We start from the raw sequence: 18,725 nt of genomic DNA, 5'->3' as shown, positions 1-18,725 counted from the left end.
GTTAATCGAGTTGAAACGAGTAAGATATTTTTTGGATAAATAATAAAAATAAAAATTTAACCTTCAAAATTATTACTTAAGGAGTTCAGATAAGGTTATTCAAAATAACTTTTATACAGAGTGTTTACTCAGGACGTGACTATATTATTTCTGGTTAGATGTTTGTGTGAAATTAGTTTACCACTAATTGTCTAGAACCAAAATACCAAATAATATCCACCAGTTTATCATCATTAAGTCCCAAAGTGTGATACACTAAAATACCCCTTTAATTTTGACTTGTATCTAAAAACCCTGTATATAATTTTATTTATATGTCCAAGCAAACATTTCTTATCAGAGTACAATATAATTTACGATTACATATACTTAAACGTAATTATCTATTACTTTCATTTTTCAAAAACTTGTGTAGTGTCAGTGTTCTTTAAGAAAATGTCAGAAGAAAACATTTTTTCCGGTGGAAAGCGCCAATTACCAACATCACAAGTTAACACTGGGGTCGAATTGCTTGAAGCTTTAAAGAAACGAGATAAAAACTTCATTATATTCGTATGGATAATATTTTATTTCTATTTTTAATTGATAACAAATTATATTTTATAGGAAGATGTGGAAACTGGTGAAACTATTACAGTTGGAGAACTTATAGAAAATGCCTGTCAATTATCAAAACGCTTAACTGATTTTATTGGAAAATCAGGAAATATAATTGCGGTTGCCTCTGAAAATAACGTGAATTATTTCACTGTTGTATTAGCGGCTTTATTTAGTGGTGTCCCTGTTGCCCTATTAGATCCAAATTACACAATTTGTAAGAACCGTAAAAACTTCATAAACTGTGTTAAAACATTTAGTTTTAGATGAACTTCGCACAATTTTAAGCATCACTAAACCAGCCTTAGTTTTCTGTTCTTTAAAACAAATCCCAAAATACACGAAAGTTTTAGTAACTTATCGATCAATAAGAAAATTAGTGGTTATCGATTCAAAAGATGATGGAAAACAATTTGATTCTCTTCGAACGTTTACCGAACGTTCCACAACAATTTCTAATTTTACAATTAAAGATGTCAACATTAAAAAAGAAACCGCTTTCATTTTATTTTCTTCTGGAACAACTGGTTTACCAAAAGGTGTAATGCTGAGTCATTTTAGTATTAACACCACGATGGTTATGGCTGGAGATCCAACAATTAAATCACCAACAAAAGCCGATATCACATTGGGTTTACTACCGATTTACCATGTTTATGGTTTATTCGTCGTTATCATGTCTATACTAGAAGATAGAAAAGTTGTGTTGTTAAAAAAATTTGAACCGCAGTTATTTTTGAAGACAATTCAAAATTATAAAATAACACGCTTGGCTGTAGTTCCACCACTTGTTCAGTTCTTATTGAATAATCCTTTAATTGAGAAATATGATTTATCAAGCTTACAAGAAATTGGAAGCGGCGCTTCTATGCTTCCAGAGAAATCTCGAACGGAAGCTATAAAAAAATTTAACTTAAAATATTTTCGCGTTGGTTATGGTCTTACTGAATCAGGATTAAGTGTTTCTTCAATGCCTTATAATACACCTAGACCAGGATCGGTTGGTAAATTATACCCAGGAATTTCAGCTGTTATCAAAGATTTAAGAACTGGGAAAAATTTGCCACCTTATAGTCAAGGCGAAATATGCATTAAAGCTGATAGTGTCATGCAAGGATATTACGGAAATCCGCAAGCCACCAAAAATAGTTTCACTAAAGATGGATGGTTAAAAACTGGTGATCTTGGATATTTTGATGAAGACGGATATCTATATATTGTTGATAGATTAAAAGAAGTTATTAAATATAAAGGATTTCAAGTATGTAAACGAAAAAGAAAACGAAAAGGTAAGATAATAAAAGTAATTTTTAGATCGCTCCAGCTGAACTAGAAGCTATTTTATTAACTCACCCAAAGATTCAAGACGCGGGGGTTGTTGGTAAACCCGACGATAAGGCGGGAGAATTACCAACAGCTTTTGTAATTAAAAAAAGCGGTGCCAAATTAACAGAAAATGAAGTTAAATTTTATGTAGCAGGTTCTAAATAAATCGATATGTTTAAAAAATTTAAATTAATGAGTTATTTTTTAGGATTTGTTAAACGTGAAAAACATTTACATGGAGGAGTAATTTTTTTGGATGAATTACCGAGGATGAGTTCTGGAAAATTAAAAAGAAAAGATTTGAAAGCTTTACTAAACAATCCTAAATCTAAACTATAATTGGTACTCATTGTCCTTTATAAGAAAGAAATAAAATATGTCTTATTATTTCAGTTTTATTGTAAATATAATTTTAACATTTCTTTTTCATCAAGGAAATGTTAAAATTATAAGTTATTTGTTTATAATTGTTTGATCTCAAATAATTCTCAAAAAACTTTTATAAACTAAAAAGTAAACAAAAAACGATATTTACCCTAAATATTGTGTCCCGCAACTAAATTGCCAGCGATCTCTTCGGTGTTCAGACCCAGAACAACCAGACAGATCTGGATCTTGCGAAAAAAGCTGCTGAATTGTTGAGGTTCAGGTTGCAAGAAAAAAATTCGTTGGTTAAAGGGATATCTTTTCATTTCAAGCGCTGGGTTGCTCCATGAGTGGGAAAACACATTTCCTTCACTAACATGTGAACTTTTTCCACGTAAAATTTAGAATCAGTCTACGAAAAATAGGTTCCACTAGAATATCAAAGATATAGAGTGCACAGGAGTATCATAACACGTTTTTGTTTTTTGTTCAAGTTAAAATTTGTTTCAAACTTTCATGTATACGTACATAATTATTTATTTGATCCTCTTTCGTTTAATGTCTAATGCTTAATGAAGCCAGTTTGCTAAGCTGGATAACAGGTTTTCATGAAAAATGAATCTTTCCAAACGCCAGTTCATTTAATGAGATTTTATTCTGATGGTGGACTGAAAGCTACAAATTAATCGTATTGTAAAACTTCTGCAATATCATATGCATCCATTTTCTAAATTTTAAGTTTATCTTCTGATCTTAACGGACTTGACAACGACACTTCCACTTGGGGACTCTTTTTTCCGTGTTCTTATTCTTGAAAGGCAGAACCTGATAGCAAATTTATAGTAGAGTAAAGTATTCCTTACAAGCAAGAAGTAGTTAGCACTTGAGTTGTAATCCTATAATGATAATGAAGAAACCAGTATGATTTTGACCTTTCCGACGACAAATCGTCATGTAAAAAGTCAAAAAGGTATAAATTAAAACGTTAGGTACCTCTTTGGATAAAGATATGATAAGGTGAAGACCTGGATATATTTGAAAACGTTATAAAAGTCAAATCATTTAACTTGTTGGTGATACCATAATAGATACAGAATAAAATGGCTAAATTCTCATTGGACACCGTGAAGGTTACGTGGTCTTTATGATTTTATATTTGGTGAAAGCAGAAAAATATTGTTGTTTACAGTCTACGAGTCAACTCACTGCTACATAATTAATTAAAACAGAAATATAATTAAACGTATGGCTACGTTTTAAAATTGAACATCATGATTTTAATTCCATCATATTCTGTTGTTTATTAAACATAATTATCTTCTCAAGAGCTTGTTTTTGAAACCACAACGATAAACTTATCATAATACTAAAAAAAACAAACTACGATAAAATTCGTTAATATCTTAGTAATATTTATTTTTGCATGTTGTATTTGTTATATATAATATTATATTAATACATATTGAGCTATATCTTACAACACGTAGTTCTAAGTAATATGAATAATTCCCAAAATATATTAATAGGGACGAAACTTCATCTACCTGTTCCCAAGGTTAACGTTGGACATCTTTTACATGACGAATTGAAGAAAAGAAATAGTAATGATATTGCTTTTGTAAGTTGATTTATTTCGTGTTAAATTACATTTCATAATTACGTTTTTCATTTATTTATAGAAAAGTTATCTTACAAATGAATCGAATTCTGTTGGAGAAATTTTTAATAATTCTTTAAAATTAGCGCAAGCTCTTACTGATTCAGGACTTACAAGCGATGATTTAATAGCAATAAACACTCATAATCATGTTAATTATCCCATAATTGTTTTAGCAGCTTTATATACTGGAATTCCGTTAGCTTTGATGAATCCAGCTTACACAGCCTGTAAGTAAAACATTTTTCAATTTATGTACATCTACTAAAAGTTTATTTTATTGATAATTTTAGATGAACTTGAAAATCTTTTTAAAATTGTAGAACCAAAAGTTGTTTTTTGCTCGAAGATAAATTTAGAAACGTTGTTGACAGCAAAATCTAAATCAGACACAATTAAAAAGGTTGTTGTTATTGATGAATTAAAAGACAAAATCGATAACAAAGATGTTACTATGTTAGAAAAGTTCTTAGAATGCTCCAATACAAATTTTAAAATTAAACAAGTTAACACTAAAGAGCACATTGCCTTTATTATGTTTTCATCTGGAACTACTGGTTTGCCCAAAGCTGTTGTTACCACACATCACAATATAAACGCAACATTAATTGCTATACAGTAAGTAATTATTGATACAAAAGAATTCTTAATATAGATCTTAATCTAATAGACATCCATCAATGGGAACTTTACCTCTCGATATGAAAACCGTTCTCGGAGTTCTTCCGTTTTTCCACGTTTTTGGTTTTTACCAACAATTACAAGCTATTCAAAAATCAATACCGATGATCGTCATGGAACATTTTAATCCTCTTCATTATTTACGATGTATTGAGAAATACAAATTATGGAGTTTAACAGCAGTTTCCCCACTTGTAAATTACTTGGCTAAAACTCCGAGTATTGATGAACATGATTTGAGTAATTTAACAGACATTGTTTGTGGATCAGCTCCTATTGGAGAAGATATTTTACTATTGGTGAAAAATAGATTAAAATTAAACGACGTTCGTATTGTTTATGGCACCACTGAAGCCCATATGATCATTGCAACAACTCCGCCAGGATCTACAAATATAAAATCAGTTGGAAAAATTGGAATCGCTACAACTCTTTGTATTAGAGATGTGGAAACTGGAAGAAACTTACCAGCAAATCACCAAGGAGAAATTTGTACAAAAAGTGAAATGATGATGAAATGTTATTATAAAAACGAAACAGCCACAAAAGAAGCTTTTACTGAAGATGGTTATTTAAAATCTGGCGATATTGGTTATTACGATGAAGAAGGTTACATATACATAGTTGATAGATTGAAAGAGTTTATTAAATGCAAAGGATTTCAAGTATCTCCATCTGAACTTGAAGCAGTATTGATAACTAACAAAAAAATTGCGGATGTTGGTGTTATTGGAAAACCTGATGAAAGTGCTGGGGAGGTTCCTATTGCTTTTGTTGTGAAAGTTGGCGGAGTTAACCTGAGCCAAGAAGAAGTAAAAGAATACTTAGCTGGAATTTTGAGTAAACATAAACAACTTTATGATGTTTATTTTGTGGATGAAATACCACGAACATCATCTGGGAAAATAATAAGACGCGAACTTAAAAGATTATTAAATAAAATGACACAGTCTAAATTGTAAAGAGATGTTAATTTTTAAAGAATCGGTTTTATATTGTTAATAATTATAAAAAGGAGAATTGAATCTAAAAACATTTAATAAAAAGTTATTTAATCTGTTAATTTCAATTTATGATGCCAAAAATTTCAGAGTTTTATTGAGGATTTTGAAGTATTTCATTCAAAAATTTTAGTAAAGCCCTAAGAAAACTGAAAAAAGTATAAATAAAATTTTTTTTCAATTTATAATTAAAGTAATTGTTTTACCTTTACTTTTTAAATACTCTTTAATAAATTATCTAAACTATTAAGTAACAGCAGTTATTTTTTCTTTTCATGCAGTTTTATCATTACCTATCTTTCTTAAGTGTAAATTTCAAATATTAATTTCTTATATGTATTAATTTACACTTTTTTGATTACCGCAACCGTATCAAATAACTTTAACTTCTCATCGAAAACGTTAGTGTTATATAAGTAAGTCATATAGTTGTTTACGTCATTAAAAGCGTTGATTATAGTCCCAAGTTCACTACTTATCACTGACACGATAAACTTATCAAAAAATTAATTATACATATATGAAACAAAATATTGGTAAAGGATTAGTTGTAATAATAGACTACTCATTCATTATAAGTCCTAAAAAATATGGATAAAACGGAAAATATACTAATAGGAAATGAATTACATTTACCTATTCCCGTGGTTAATGTTGGGCAACTTCTTTATGATGAGTTGAAAAATTGAAATCAAGAAGACATTGCTTTTGTAAGTTGTTTTATTTAATTAACATTTTTAATTTATATTTTATTTTTTAGAAAAGTTATCTTACAGATGAATCGAACACCGTTGGCCAAATTTTAAATAATTCTTTAAAACTAGCTCAAGCTTTCACCGAATTAGAACTTACCACCAAAGATTTAGTTGCGATATGTGCCAATAATCATATTAATTATCCCATAATCGCTTTAGCAGCTTTATATTCTGGAATTCCGTTAGCTTTGATGAATCCAGCTTACACTACTTGTAAATTATAAAAAAGCAATTTATAAACATTATAATACTTTACTTAATTTGATTTTAGATGAATTCGAAAATCTTTTTAAAATCGTCGAAGCAAAAATTGTATTCTGTTCAGAGATGAATTTAGAAACGTTATTGCAAGTGAAATCGAAATCAAATACAATAAAAAAGCTTGTCGTTATTGATCAACAAGACATTAACAACAACGATGCTATTTCATTAGAAATTTTTTTGAAATCGTCAAACTCTAATTTTAAAGTTAAAGAAATCAACACTAAAGAGCAAATTGCTTTTATAATGTTTTCATCTGGAACGACTGGATTACCAAAAGCTGTTGCTTTAACACATCATAACGTGAATGCTACATTAATTGCAATTGAGTAATTATTAATACAAAACTGTTTAATATTTTTAATTATTTTTTATAAATCTAGGCATCCAGCAGTGGGAATACCTCAAGATATGGGAATCACTCTCGGAGTTCTTCCTTTCTTTCACATTTATGGTTTCTATCAACAAATACAAGCTCTCAAAAAATCAATTCCAATGATCGTTATGGAACATTTTAACCCATTTGATTACTTACAATGTATAGAAAAATATAAACTGGCGACATTAATCGGAGTTCCACCACTCATTAACTTCTTAGCCAAAAGTCCAATAATCGACGATTATGATTTATCCAGCTTAAAAGACATTACTTGTGGATCCGCACCGATTGGTGAAGATGTTTTATTATTAGTCAAAAATAGATTAAAATTAGATACCGTTCGAAATGCGTACGGTTCAACTGAAGCTCATATGGTTATTGCAACAACACCGTTAGGATCTACAATTAATAAATCTGTTGGCAAAATTGCAACAGCTACAACTCTCTGCATCAGAGATATAGAAACTGGAAAAAATTTACCAGCAAATCAACACGGAGAAATTTGCACTAAAAGTGAAATGATGATGAAAGGTTATTATAAAAACGAAACTGCCACTAAAGAATCGTTTACTGAAGATGGTTTCTTAAAATCAGGTGATATCGGGTATTATGACGAAGATGGCTATATATACGTTGTTGATAGATTAAAAGAGTTTATTAAATACAAAGGATTTCAAGTAGCTCCGGCTGAACTTGAAGCTGTACTGATGAAAAATGAGAAAATTGCTGATGTTGGAGTGGTTGGAAAACCTGATCAAGCAGCTGGGGAAATCCCTATTGCTTTTGTTGTAAAAGCGGAAGGCGTCGATTTAAGTGAAGATGAGGTAAAGAAATATTTAGAGCAATTTTTGAGCAAACACAAATATCTTCATGCTGTTTATTTTGTGGATGTTATCCCACGTACACCATCCGGGAAAATAATAAGACGGGAACTAAAAGGTTTATTAAAGAAATTAACAGAGTGTAAATTATAAGAAATTTAAAGTTCACCTTTATTATCGAATATTGCTTATTAATAAATTAAAGTCTAAATAATCATAGGTCTTTTATTTCTATATACATCATGATAAGCCACATTTTTTTGAATTTACAATTTTGATTTCATCATATTCTCCAAAATTTTCTTCAATTCCCTTCTCATAATTTTTCCAGATCGAGTCCTAGGTATTTCATCGACAAAGTAAACTTCGTGTAAATGTTTCCTTTGAGTAAGAAAACCTAAAACAAACTCATTAAAACTTATTACATTCAAAATAAATAAACCGTACCGGCTACATAATTTTTAACTTCAGTTTCGGTGAGATCAACATCTTCTTGTTTCACAACAAAAGCCACTGGTACTTCCCCAGCTACTTTATCCGGTTTACCAATAACGCCGGCATCTGCAATCTTTTTGTTCTTCATCAACACAGCTTCAAGTTCTGCTGGAGCCACTTGAAATCCTTTGTATTTAATCAATTCTTTCATTCTGTCAACGATGTAAAGTTGACCATCTTCATCGTAATATCCAATATCTCCAGATTTTAACCAACCATCTTCAGTGAACGTTTCTTTAGTTGCAGCATCATTTCTGTAATAACCCTTCATTACCATATCACTTATCGAACAAATTTCGCCTTCTTTAAACGCTGGAAGAGATTCCCCAGTTTTTACATCTCTAATAAACATTTTCATCCCAGGAGCAACTTTTCCCACTGAACCTGGTCTTGCTCCTACCGCTGGAGATATTGTAACCAACATATGAGCCTCTGTACAACCATAAGCTTGACGAACATTTTGTAATTTCAAACGATCTTTGAGTTCTTGAATAGTATCTTCACCAATTGGAGCTGAAGCACAAGTTGCTTCTTTTACACACGACAAATCGTAATCATCAACAACAGGGCTTTTAGCTAAAAATTGTATCAACATTGGTACTCCAATAACGACGTCGATTTTGTACTTTTCAATACACCTTAAATAATCAAATGGATTAAAATGTTCAAGAATCATTAAAGGTTTCTTCTTGATGATGGTTTGAAGGATGACGTATAAACCGTAAATATGGAAGAATGGAAGGACGCCTAATCCAACGTCTGGTTCAATTGGAAGTACTAAATCTGGATGACTATAAAACAATAAAAAAAGTAAAAAAATTAAATTTTTTAATTAAGTTCTTACTTTAACCCAATAAGAGTACCACTAACACCATAATGAGTTAAAGCAACTGCTTTCGGTAAACCAGTTGTGCCCGAAGAGAATAAAATAAACGCTAATTGATCTTTAGCGTTGACTTTTCTAATTGGAAAATCAGCAACGGAAAATTTCGATGAAATTGATGGTGAAATAAACGCGTCTAAATCTTCAACTCCGGGAACTGGTTCTTCAGTGTCGATAACCACGACTTTTTTTAACGTTTTCGTTTTTGGTTTTAACTTAACCAACGTTTCCATGTTCATTTCTGAACAAAAAACAACATCCGGTTCGATGATGTTAAAAAGACTCTCCAATTAATCTAAAATAAAATTATTACAAAAAAAATCATTTGATATTTCTTTTTAATTTACACTCTGTGTATACGGGACTCATTAACGCCAAAGGAACTCCAGCGGCTAACGCTCCAAAGATCACACTTGGATAATTAATATGATTATTTGAACAAATAGCGATTAAATTATTTGAAGATAGTCCCATTTCTGTTAAAGAGATTGCTATTCTAGCGGAATCATCAAGAACTTTTCCAACAGAAACCCATTGATCGGTGATATCGTTTTTCTGTTTTAAAATTCCGTTTTTTTTAAATACAATTAAATAAAAAGATAATGAGTACTTACAAATGCAATTTCATCTCGTCTACGTTGACGGAAATTCTCATAAATTTGTTGGGCAAGATTTTCATTAGGAATTGGAGAACTTAAAGGTGGGCCAACAAGTACATGCTTTCTGTTCATGATGATTTTTTTATTGGATGTGGAAGAGTTTAAGACGAGTTTATTTGATGAGGTTTATAGAAACACTGTTCGATTTATAACGCTTTATATACAACAACGATAAGCGATAAGTTATCTAATATGGGTTGACCTAGCTCCTTAAATAACAAAAATTCTTTTTTTTACGAATATATGATGTCAGTATATTTTACGTTTTTATAATAACAGTTCTTTTAAATCTTTTTTTAAGATCTTTCCTCCCGGATTTTTTGGTATTTCATCTATAAATTGAACTCCTCCTGATAATTGCTTATAAGTTGAAACTTGTGCTAAAATGATATGAATTAATTTAATTAATTGGATTGATTTAATGATAATTTTACCAGCAACAAATTTTGCAAGCTCATCTGGAGTAACATTAACACTTTCTCGCCTCACAACAAAAGCTGTTGGTAATTCTCCAGCGTTATCATCGGGTTTACCAACAACGGCTACATCTTTAACTGCTTTGTGTTTTAAAAGAATTCCTTCAAGCTCAGCTGGAGCGACCTAAAATTATTAAAAATTACATCTTCTAAAAAAATGGTTTTAAAGAAATTACTTGAAATCCTTTATATTTTATTAACTCCTTAATTCTATCAACAATAAATAGAAAACCATCATCATCAAAATAACCAACATCACCAGTAAGAAAATAACCATCCGAATCAAAAGCTTTATGATTAGCTTCATCATTACAAAAATAACCATTTGTTACATTAGGCCCTTTAATACAAATTTCACCTCGTTGATTAGCTGGGAGAATATCTCTACTCTCAATATCTTTAATTACAACTTGGGTGTTGGGCCCAACTCGACCGGAACTATCGGGTTTTGAAGTTGTTCCAGGAGGAACGCAAGTCACAATTCCAGTTTCTGTTAAACCGTATATTTGTCTTACTTTTATTCCTAATCTTTGTTTGACCATATCCAAAACATCGTGAGTAAGCGGTGCTGCACCGCATATAATATCTTTCAAGCTTAATAAATCGTATTTTAAAACAAGAGGATTTTTAGCTAAAAATATTGCCAAAGGAGGAACTACAAATAATGTGGATACTTTGTAGTTCTGTAAAGTTGTTAAAAATAAATCTGGTTTGAATCGTTTTATAAAAACTGCTTTCGCTTCTAGAATTATAGAGGTTATTGTTACGTAAAGACCGAAAATATGAAAAACTGGGGCTAAGATTATTGTTGAATCTCCCGGTTGTAATAAAATGATATCTTTACTCCTAAATTTTAAAATAAAATGTTAATTAATCAATAAAATTTCGATAAATTTTGGCTTACATAAAATGAGGAATATGAGAATATACGTTTTTATAAGAAACTTTAACTCCTTTTGGCACACCTGATGTTCCAGAAGAAGATAAAATCATTGCTGTATCATCGTCAGTGTTTACATCAATCGGTTTAAAGCTTTCTATTTCCACATCATTACAATTGTTTATGAATTCATATAAAATCCGAAGACCACCTGATGATTCCCTCTCCATTAAAATAACTTCTTGTATATCTCCTAATTCATTTTTAATTTCCATGAAATTATTTACAGCGATTTGAGAACAAAAAACAAATTTTGGATTTATGTTTATAAGAGAATGACTTAATTCACCTAAACAATAATAATTAATTATGATACAATAATAAATTAGTTTTTCTTACGCGAATTATAAACTGGATTAACAAAAGCTATGGTTGTTCCCAAAAACATCGATGCTAATAAGGGAAATATAACCAAGTTGTCGTTTTCGCAAAGAACCGCTATAACATCTCCTTTTTTAATGTATTTACGTAAAGTTAGAGCTAATTTGATTGACTTGTTTAAAACGTCCTTTACAGTGAATCCTTCGTTTGTATCTGCATTCACCTTTAAATAAATCGTAGAATAAAACAAACATTTCATCAAGATTTAATCAAAAGTTGTTGAAATATGTACTTACCACCAGTATATCAGATGGATTAAATCCTTTTAATCTATTAAAAATGTATAAACCAAGCGATTCTTTAATTAATGGAACTTTTGGGCCATAGACTATGTGATTATTCATTTTTAATTAATAAATAATGTGAGAAACTATAAGTATATTATAAGTGTATAATATTAAAGTTTGATTTGAAATAACTCGCATTTATATGTTTTTGATTACTTGGTATATTGACCTCCATGCACGAGTTTGCAAAAAAACATAAATTTTTTTTCTTGTTGAACCAAAGTATTTAAAGTATAAACACTCTAAGAATTTATTCAAAACATGCTAACGATAATCTTATAATTTCTACTCTTAACACTCATCATTATCAGTTTATACAATTCATTTTTAATGAAACATCGATCTATCTTTTCTAATAATAAACTCACGTGCGATCTCTTTCTTTATCACTTACCACTTTAGACCGTGGTTACATTGGATAAGAATTCGTACGAAAATTTAGTCGTACGAGTTCGTAAGAATTCGTACGAATTGATCAGAAACGAACAGATGCATTGTTGTCTTTAGAGATGGTTACATTGCTTGTGTACGTTTTTTGGCGCAAGCAACAATACATTTGTTCTGTTATTTAATTCTTTATGTGACTAAAATTGTATCCTTTCACTTTTAAAATTAAATGGTGTGGTTATAATCAACTTTCTGGCATTTTTAAATAGCACCGTTAGTCTAACAATACATACGTGGTAATTTAAAAATACGACTGTAACTTAAAAGTTAAGTACCACTTCCGGAAATGAAGTCTGATTAAAATTTTATATCTGAATGTTTACTACGATTACAAACTCTTATACAGATTTTGATTAATTAATTTCAATTTAAGACGTTTGCTTGTATAAAATAAACTTGGTGTATGTTCAGATAAAATAACACTATTTTATAAGGTTTAAGGTTGATAATCTACTAAGAACTCTCATGTAGATCCAGAAAGAAATCTTCTTCTTTCGAGGCACCATGAGGTTCTGCCAACTACATGGGCACAAATAACGAACTCCCGGCTCCAATGCGTCAAATGTCCCAAATAAAAATATAGATGAGTTTATAAACAGTCAAGTTCAGGTCAATGTCGAAAGCAGCACCTGGCATCACCACCACTTCCGAAGATTTTTCAACAATGCAGCAAACTGGGTATGTACATTTCTAGGAATCTCTTCAAATTCTAAACTATTTCTTATATTTGGGATTGTTTCCTCACGATATAGCGTGGATGCAAAGAGGTTGCTACTAAATCCCTGTAATTAAGGAAGCGTAGAACACTCGAGCACCGAAGCACTAGGATCTGTCATCGTACTATATCCAAGCTGTACAAGGAATATCAATAGTCTTTTGACCATCAGACCGCCAATTGCTAAGAATTACCCATTGTATTCGCATTTGCTAAGCAGAAACAACCCCAAAAACAGAAATAACGCCATCATAACAAAAACCCGACAAAAACTTAACTCATCAAAATTCTAGTCCATGAAACCAACGATACTGTAAATGACGATGAGTTTAAAAACACCTTTACGGATCTCCTTTCGTTGATATTAATTTAATGGTGAGGTCCTGCTTTATACTAACTACTAGATTAAATTCATGGACGGATCACTGAAATGTTATGCTATTGGGATTGGTTAATCTGGGGTTTCAACTGGGTTGGTCCATCTGAGTGAAAACCATCTGCTGATCCGCATCATATAATGGATTCCAGTTGAAGTAGGTAGAATCGTGCTATTCAACAATGCTAAAGCGCAGAAATTATGAAAATCGTGTTCAGCAATATCAACAGTCTATAGTATCAGAAGGGGAACGTATTAAACTGACATAATTCTTATCAAGAAGACCGATCCATGATTGTCCAAACATCTAGGCATATCAAACTTCATTGTATCTTTGCCGAGGATCTGAACTGTACACATCCTAGTTGAAACTCCAGACACAACATAGAAATTAACATCTGTCATTCTTTATACATTTTTTCTGCATCACAAATTTTTCCATTACGTATTAATGGTAAACAGCATTTGAAAATTTCATTTTTTAATAAGCTGTTTCAGTCAAAATACTCAAACCGTCTGTTTGTGGATAATAACAAATATTACACCTACATATTGAAGGTAGCAGATACTATAATAGACAAATAATTCTTGTCATAACACAACTTAACATTCAAATGGCCAATGTTTTATTATGTCCATAAATTATAATTAAAACATTAAAGTTTTTCATTAATATATTTTCTGATTTCTCGTTTCATTATTTTTCCATTTGCGTTTTTTGGAATGTCATCCACGAAGTAAACTCCTCCATTTAGTTCCTTGTAAGGAGCCACTTTTCCTAAATAATATTTTTTATTGTTAAATTAAGAACAGTTAATAAGATCTATTTTCATCATTCTTATTATCTTGATTACTTTCAAAAATACCTTTTAAGAAATCAACTAGTTCTTCTCCTGTCACATCAGCTCCTGGTTGTTTAACAACCACAGCACATGGAAATTCACCAGCTCTTTCATCTGGAACACCAATAACGGCAACATCTTTAACAGCTGAATGAGTTAGTAAAAGTCCTTCTAATTCAGCAGGTGCTACCTAAAAATTTTGAAATAATTAATAAAAAATTATTTACTTTTGATGCATATTTACTTGGAATCCTTTGCACTTAATTAATTCTTTTAATCTATCCACAACGTAAAGTTTACCATCTTTATCAAAGTAACCAACATCTCCGGTTAGGAAATACCCATTTTCATCGAAGGAATTTTCTGTTTCCTCCGGATTATTAATGTATGTTTTAAATATTGTTGCCCCTTTTACACAAATTTCTCCTTTACAAGATATTGGTAAAATCTCTTTAGTATCTGTATCTTTTATAATAACCGATATATTTGGAATTAAATTTCCTATAGCATTAGGTGTGTGCTGAGAATTTTTTGTAGTCATTGCTACACAACCGGTTTCAGTTAATCCATATAATTGCCTCACCTTTATATTTAGTCTATAAAGAATTTTATAATGTTCTAAAATTTCAAAAATAAATGAATTACCTGGAGTGTAATAAATTCGAAACCGATTCTGTTAATGGAGCAGCACCACATAAAACATCCTCAAGGCTGGATAAATTGTATTTTTCCACTAGTGGACTTTTAGCCATAAATATTGCTAAGGGTGGTACAATTGTCAGCTTATTAACTTTATGGGTTTCGATTGTTTGCAAAAAAATTTCTGGCCGAAACGTTTTTAAAAACACAAGTTTGCTGCCAAATATAGCACCATACAAAGTAACATAAAGACCAAATATGTGAAATAAAGGCACCAGAACTAGAAATGTTACATCCACAGACATTCCTACGTAATTAGTTTGTCTAAAATTATATTGTCTTAGTCAATGAACGTAGAGTTAATTAAAGAAATTTACTGAATGTATGGTACAGCTGCTAATAGATTTGAGTAAGATATTATAACCCCTTTAGGTAACCCACTTGTTCCGGAGGATGACAAAATTACAGCTCCTTTAGATTGGTCGATTTTTACAGGTTTAAATTGATCGAAATCAGTGTTTTCTTTCATTAAATCGTGCATGGTAATAAATCCATTTTGGTTATCATCGTCCATAAGGATAATAGTTTCCACGAATGGTAATTCTTTTTGAACATCAAGGACTGATTGTAAAATAGAACTTTTACAAAACACAAGTTTCGGTTTGTGTAATGAAAAATTGTGAAGTAATTCTCCTGTTAACAGAATAATTTGGTTTTTATGTAAAAGTATTTGTAAATTACAGCCATAAAATAACTTTTTTGTTTATGAATCGCAAAAAACAAAATATATTAAAATTAACAAACTTTAATCTAATGTAATATCTACCGTTTAACCGTCTTCGATAGCGATTACGACTGTAATAATAATTTTCTAAGTGAATACGTCGAAGTTAAAGTTCTACAAAGTTTTTTAAGCCGATTTAGAGGTTTACTGTTTAGATTTAAAGCCATTATATAGTTTGCTTTATTTTGTTTAGCTTCGCCAAACTAACTTAAGAGATTATTGTAGCACGTACTTTAAGAAGTACAACTTTTTCTGTAGTTGAGACAAGATCGCACGGTTTATCTCGATCGAGGTTCATAACAGGGTTTATTGTACCTACATATTTCTCGATATCAAGCTTATTTTTGGATTTGGTTTAGCATGTTTTGGATTTGATAATCCAGAAGATAAGATAAATCATGCAAACATAAGCATGCTAACAATAAGGCTATAAATGTAGAGGGCAAAATTCAGACGGTAAAGGAATAATAATAAAAACAAAATATGGAAATCATCCAATCCGGTTGGTGTGTGTTCTAGATTGGACGTCGCACCTTTATTTTACCTGCATAAAGGAATAAAGTTGCGACGTCCAGTCTGGAATATGCACAAGCACCATCTTTTCCGATTGGACGGAACCCTTAAAGGTACATAATTAATAAATATTTACTTGTTTTGTAACCTGGATTCACCAAAGCGATAGTACTTCCCAAATATAACGAAGCAATGATTGGAACAACACTTAAAAATTCATTTTCGCAAATACAAGCTATTGTGTCATCATTACTAATGTAGCGTTTCAAAGAAATTGCTGTATTGATACATTTCGATTGAAAATCGTCCACTGAAATAGCATCATCGCTTTCAGCGTTTACCTAAAATGTAATAATAATTTTAAATATAATTACAATTTTTTGATATTTACCAAGTTTTTCTTTTGAGATGTTTGTAAAGAAAGTTTTTCAAAAATATATTCCCCAAATTGTTTATTTGGTATTTCACTCACAGGACCTTTTACTAACGTTTCCATAACGATTTTCTTACGTGGCCTATAACGCGTATTCTTACACACTGATAACGGCAATGAATTTTATTTCTTAATATTGTAACCGTTTAAAAATATTTTTTATCTTTCTTGGTCATGCTTGTGTAACTAAATTTAAACTGTTATCGAAATTATGTAGAAGAATTCATTATACAAAAAGTTAATTAAATTTAATGAAATTAAAACATAATGATAACATATGATGTTATGGTTCTTAAATTCGTAGCTAGAAAACTATTAAATCCGCAGATATTGTTTGAAAGGGAAGGAGAAAGTTATAAAGTATGCCGAACGCGACTCTGGGTGGCCAGAACGGCACATAAATCGGATAGAACACAATGATATGGCGGTTGAACGTGAGCAGCTTCTCGAAAGGTTTGCACCAGAATAATATCTGCAACTACAGCGCAGTCTATATTAAAATATACAGAAAAGAAGTACCTTTTTGAATTATTTTTTGTAATTCCCCAACGAATGATTTACCCTTGAATAAGATATCTCAATTGGAGCATATCGATTGAAATGGTCGTTCTTGACCGCTATTCACTATTAAGGTGGACTTCTTGGACCATTTTCGATTTATTGAATTTCGTGCATTATTGAAATTGCTTTCAAACTCTACAGATCCTGTCCTTACTATAAGAACATATTTTATTGTATTCGATAACAATGAAACCAGTCAAAGTATTTTCAAACAAAAAATCTCGTGAATACAACTTAAAATTCCAACACTAAAAAAAACCAACAATAGTCGGGACTAGAACTCAACCCATTAAAATCAACCATGATTGCCGCCTTATTACTCATCCCTTCGTGATATCTTTCAAGCCCCATAGTTCGTAACGTCTTAATTTCATATACGAGGCCGACTTTTTAAGCTTTATGTGTGTCGGCTCAGTCCTAACGAGCATACACGCACACGCTAATCACCATTTTGAGTCCCTTCTGCTTTCACGCTACCGTAGGCTGCAGGAAAATCGTTGACCGCTTACTTAGCGGCATTCGACCATTATGAACGATTTAGTTCAGCTGTCAGTGAGGCGAGCAACTTTCGTCCTAATAACAGGAGCGGTCTTCTTTTTGACGGCTTATCCCGCATGATTTACAACGAACGGTGTGACCCTTCCAAATTTTTTGTTCCACCTTCAAATCATCAACGGTGATTACTAAAAAGATGATTTTCTCACCTTCGGGTTTAAATATAAAGTTACTGGGAAGGTCAATAACGAGAATAACGTTTTAAAGTTTTAATATTGAAATAACTTTTTAAGTTGAAATAAGTTTTTAAGTTAAAATAAGTTTTAAGTAAAAGCATACAATATTCACTGAACAATTATGAACCCAACCGTTTCTGTTATTCCGCGAAAAGTTTTAGAAGTTTTAAGTCGGTCATCTTGGAAATAATGGTGAAAATCCAAATTGCAGAAATAAACGTTGGCACGCACGTAGAGAGTCTCTTGTACGGTGTGAAACTTTGCGTTCTCATGCAAAGAGGTTGGAATTGTTTCTTCTTCGCCATGCATTGTCATCTTAATGAAAAGGGCGATTAGGGCGCTTGGTCTTTTTCCCTTGGGATTATGGAAATTAAACTGCGCAAGTTGCAAGTTTTCGAGAATAGCGGTTGCAAACTGCAACCGCACCGAAGAATTAAAAACTTCGCGACCGTTCGACTGAAATCCCAAGTTTTACTTCAAGAAAATTTGTTTTCCCTAGGAGCTACGCAAAGCTTTTCAATGTTTTTTAAAACTTCATATATTAAAAAATCAACTTTTTATAGCCTTATAATTCAAATATATCCTATTATTTTAACTCGAAGGTATTAATTTCCTTGGAGTTTCGTCTAGATTTCTCCTTTCGTAGAATCCATAGAGCCGATTTAAAATTCAACGCCGCCATTAGGAAGGGTAGTTCGCGCTCTCGAGAGTTCTTAAGT

At 31.2% G+C, this 18,725-nt stretch overlaps 5 protein-coding genes and 1 long non-coding RNA gene across 6 annotated transcripts; 3 read left to right on the top strand and 3 right to left on the bottom strand.

Annotated features, from left to right (window-relative positions):
* The first annotated feature begins 224 nt into the window (after positions 1-224).
* Positions 225-2,310, top strand: LOC111423855 (luciferin 4-monooxygenase-like). The gene is made up of 5 exons (XM_023057238.2): positions 225-552; positions 607-814; positions 864-1,858; positions 1,912-2,077; positions 2,132-2,310. The coding sequence occupies exons 1-5, from the start codon at positions 436-438 to the stop codon at positions 2,260-2,262; spliced, it is 1,617 nt and encodes a 538-aa protein (XP_022913006.2). The 5' UTR covers positions 225-435; the 3' UTR covers positions 2,263-2,310.
* A 296-nt stretch (positions 2,311-2,606) lies between these two features.
* Positions 2,607-3,472, bottom strand: LOC139430625 (uncharacterized). The gene is made up of 3 exons (XR_011641018.1): positions 3,283-3,472; positions 2,818-3,185; positions 2,607-2,720 (listed from the first exon to the last, which is right to left on the bottom strand). It is a non-coding gene; the product is annotated as an uncharacterized lncRNA (long non-coding RNA).
* Positions 3,167-5,718, top strand: LOC111423867 (luciferin 4-monooxygenase-like). Its single transcript, XM_023057250.2, has 5 exons — positions 3,167-3,259; positions 3,816-3,907; positions 3,969-4,176; positions 4,240-4,564; positions 4,617-5,718. The coding sequence occupies exons 1-5, from the start codon at positions 3,211-3,213 to the stop codon at positions 5,587-5,589; spliced, it is 1,647 nt and encodes a 548-aa protein (XP_022913018.2). The 5' UTR covers positions 3,167-3,210; the 3' UTR covers positions 5,590-5,718.
* A 448-nt stretch (positions 5,719-6,166) lies between these two features.
* LOC111423860 (luciferin 4-monooxygenase-like) lies at positions 6,167-8,059 on the top strand. The gene is made up of 4 exons (XM_023057242.2): positions 6,167-6,338; positions 6,389-6,596; positions 6,655-6,973; positions 7,028-8,059. The coding sequence occupies exons 2-4, from the start codon at positions 6,575-6,577 to the stop codon at positions 7,995-7,997; spliced, it is 1,311 nt and encodes a 436-aa protein (XP_022913010.2). The 5' UTR covers positions 6,167-6,338; positions 6,389-6,574; the 3' UTR covers positions 7,998-8,059.
* LOC111423898 (luciferin 4-monooxygenase-like) lies at positions 8,056-9,996 on the bottom strand. The gene is made up of 5 exons (XM_023057278.2): positions 9,837-9,996; positions 9,570-9,777; positions 9,184-9,517; positions 8,292-9,130; positions 8,056-8,241 (listed from the first exon to the last, which is right to left on the bottom strand). The coding sequence occupies exons 3-5, from the start codon at positions 9,459-9,461 to the stop codon at positions 8,111-8,113; spliced, it is 1,248 nt and encodes a 415-aa protein (XP_022913046.2). The 5' UTR covers positions 9,462-9,517; positions 9,570-9,777; positions 9,837-9,996; the 3' UTR covers positions 8,056-8,110.
* Positions 9,997-10,075: 79 nt separating this feature from the next.
* On the bottom strand, positions 10,076-16,828 carry LOC111423868 (uncharacterized). The gene is made up of 13 exons (XM_071197147.1): positions 16,673-16,828; positions 16,418-16,622; positions 15,362-15,677; positions 14,991-15,308; positions 14,590-14,941; positions 14,370-14,535; positions 14,162-14,281; positions 11,915-12,027; positions 11,637-11,841; positions 11,262-11,586; positions 10,534-11,203; positions 10,316-10,481; positions 10,076-10,261 (listed from the first exon to the last, which is right to left on the bottom strand). Exons 1-13 carry the CDS (start codon positions 16,775-16,777, stop codon positions 10,149-10,151), a joined length of 3,174 nt encoding a protein of 1,057 aa, XP_071053248.1. The 5' UTR covers positions 16,778-16,828; the 3' UTR covers positions 10,076-10,148.
* Positions 16,829-18,725: the final 1,897 nt, after the last annotated feature.

The sequence above is a fragment of the Onthophagus taurus genome, chromosome 7 (genome assembly GCF_036711975.1).
Source record: "Onthophagus taurus isolate NC chromosome 7, IU_Otau_3.0, whole genome shotgun sequence".
Taxonomy (NCBI): domain Eukaryota; kingdom Metazoa; phylum Arthropoda; class Insecta; order Coleoptera; family Scarabaeidae; genus Onthophagus; species Onthophagus taurus.
Note: the sequence above shows the minus strand (reverse complement) of the source record. Positions and strands in the feature narration are given on the sequence as shown.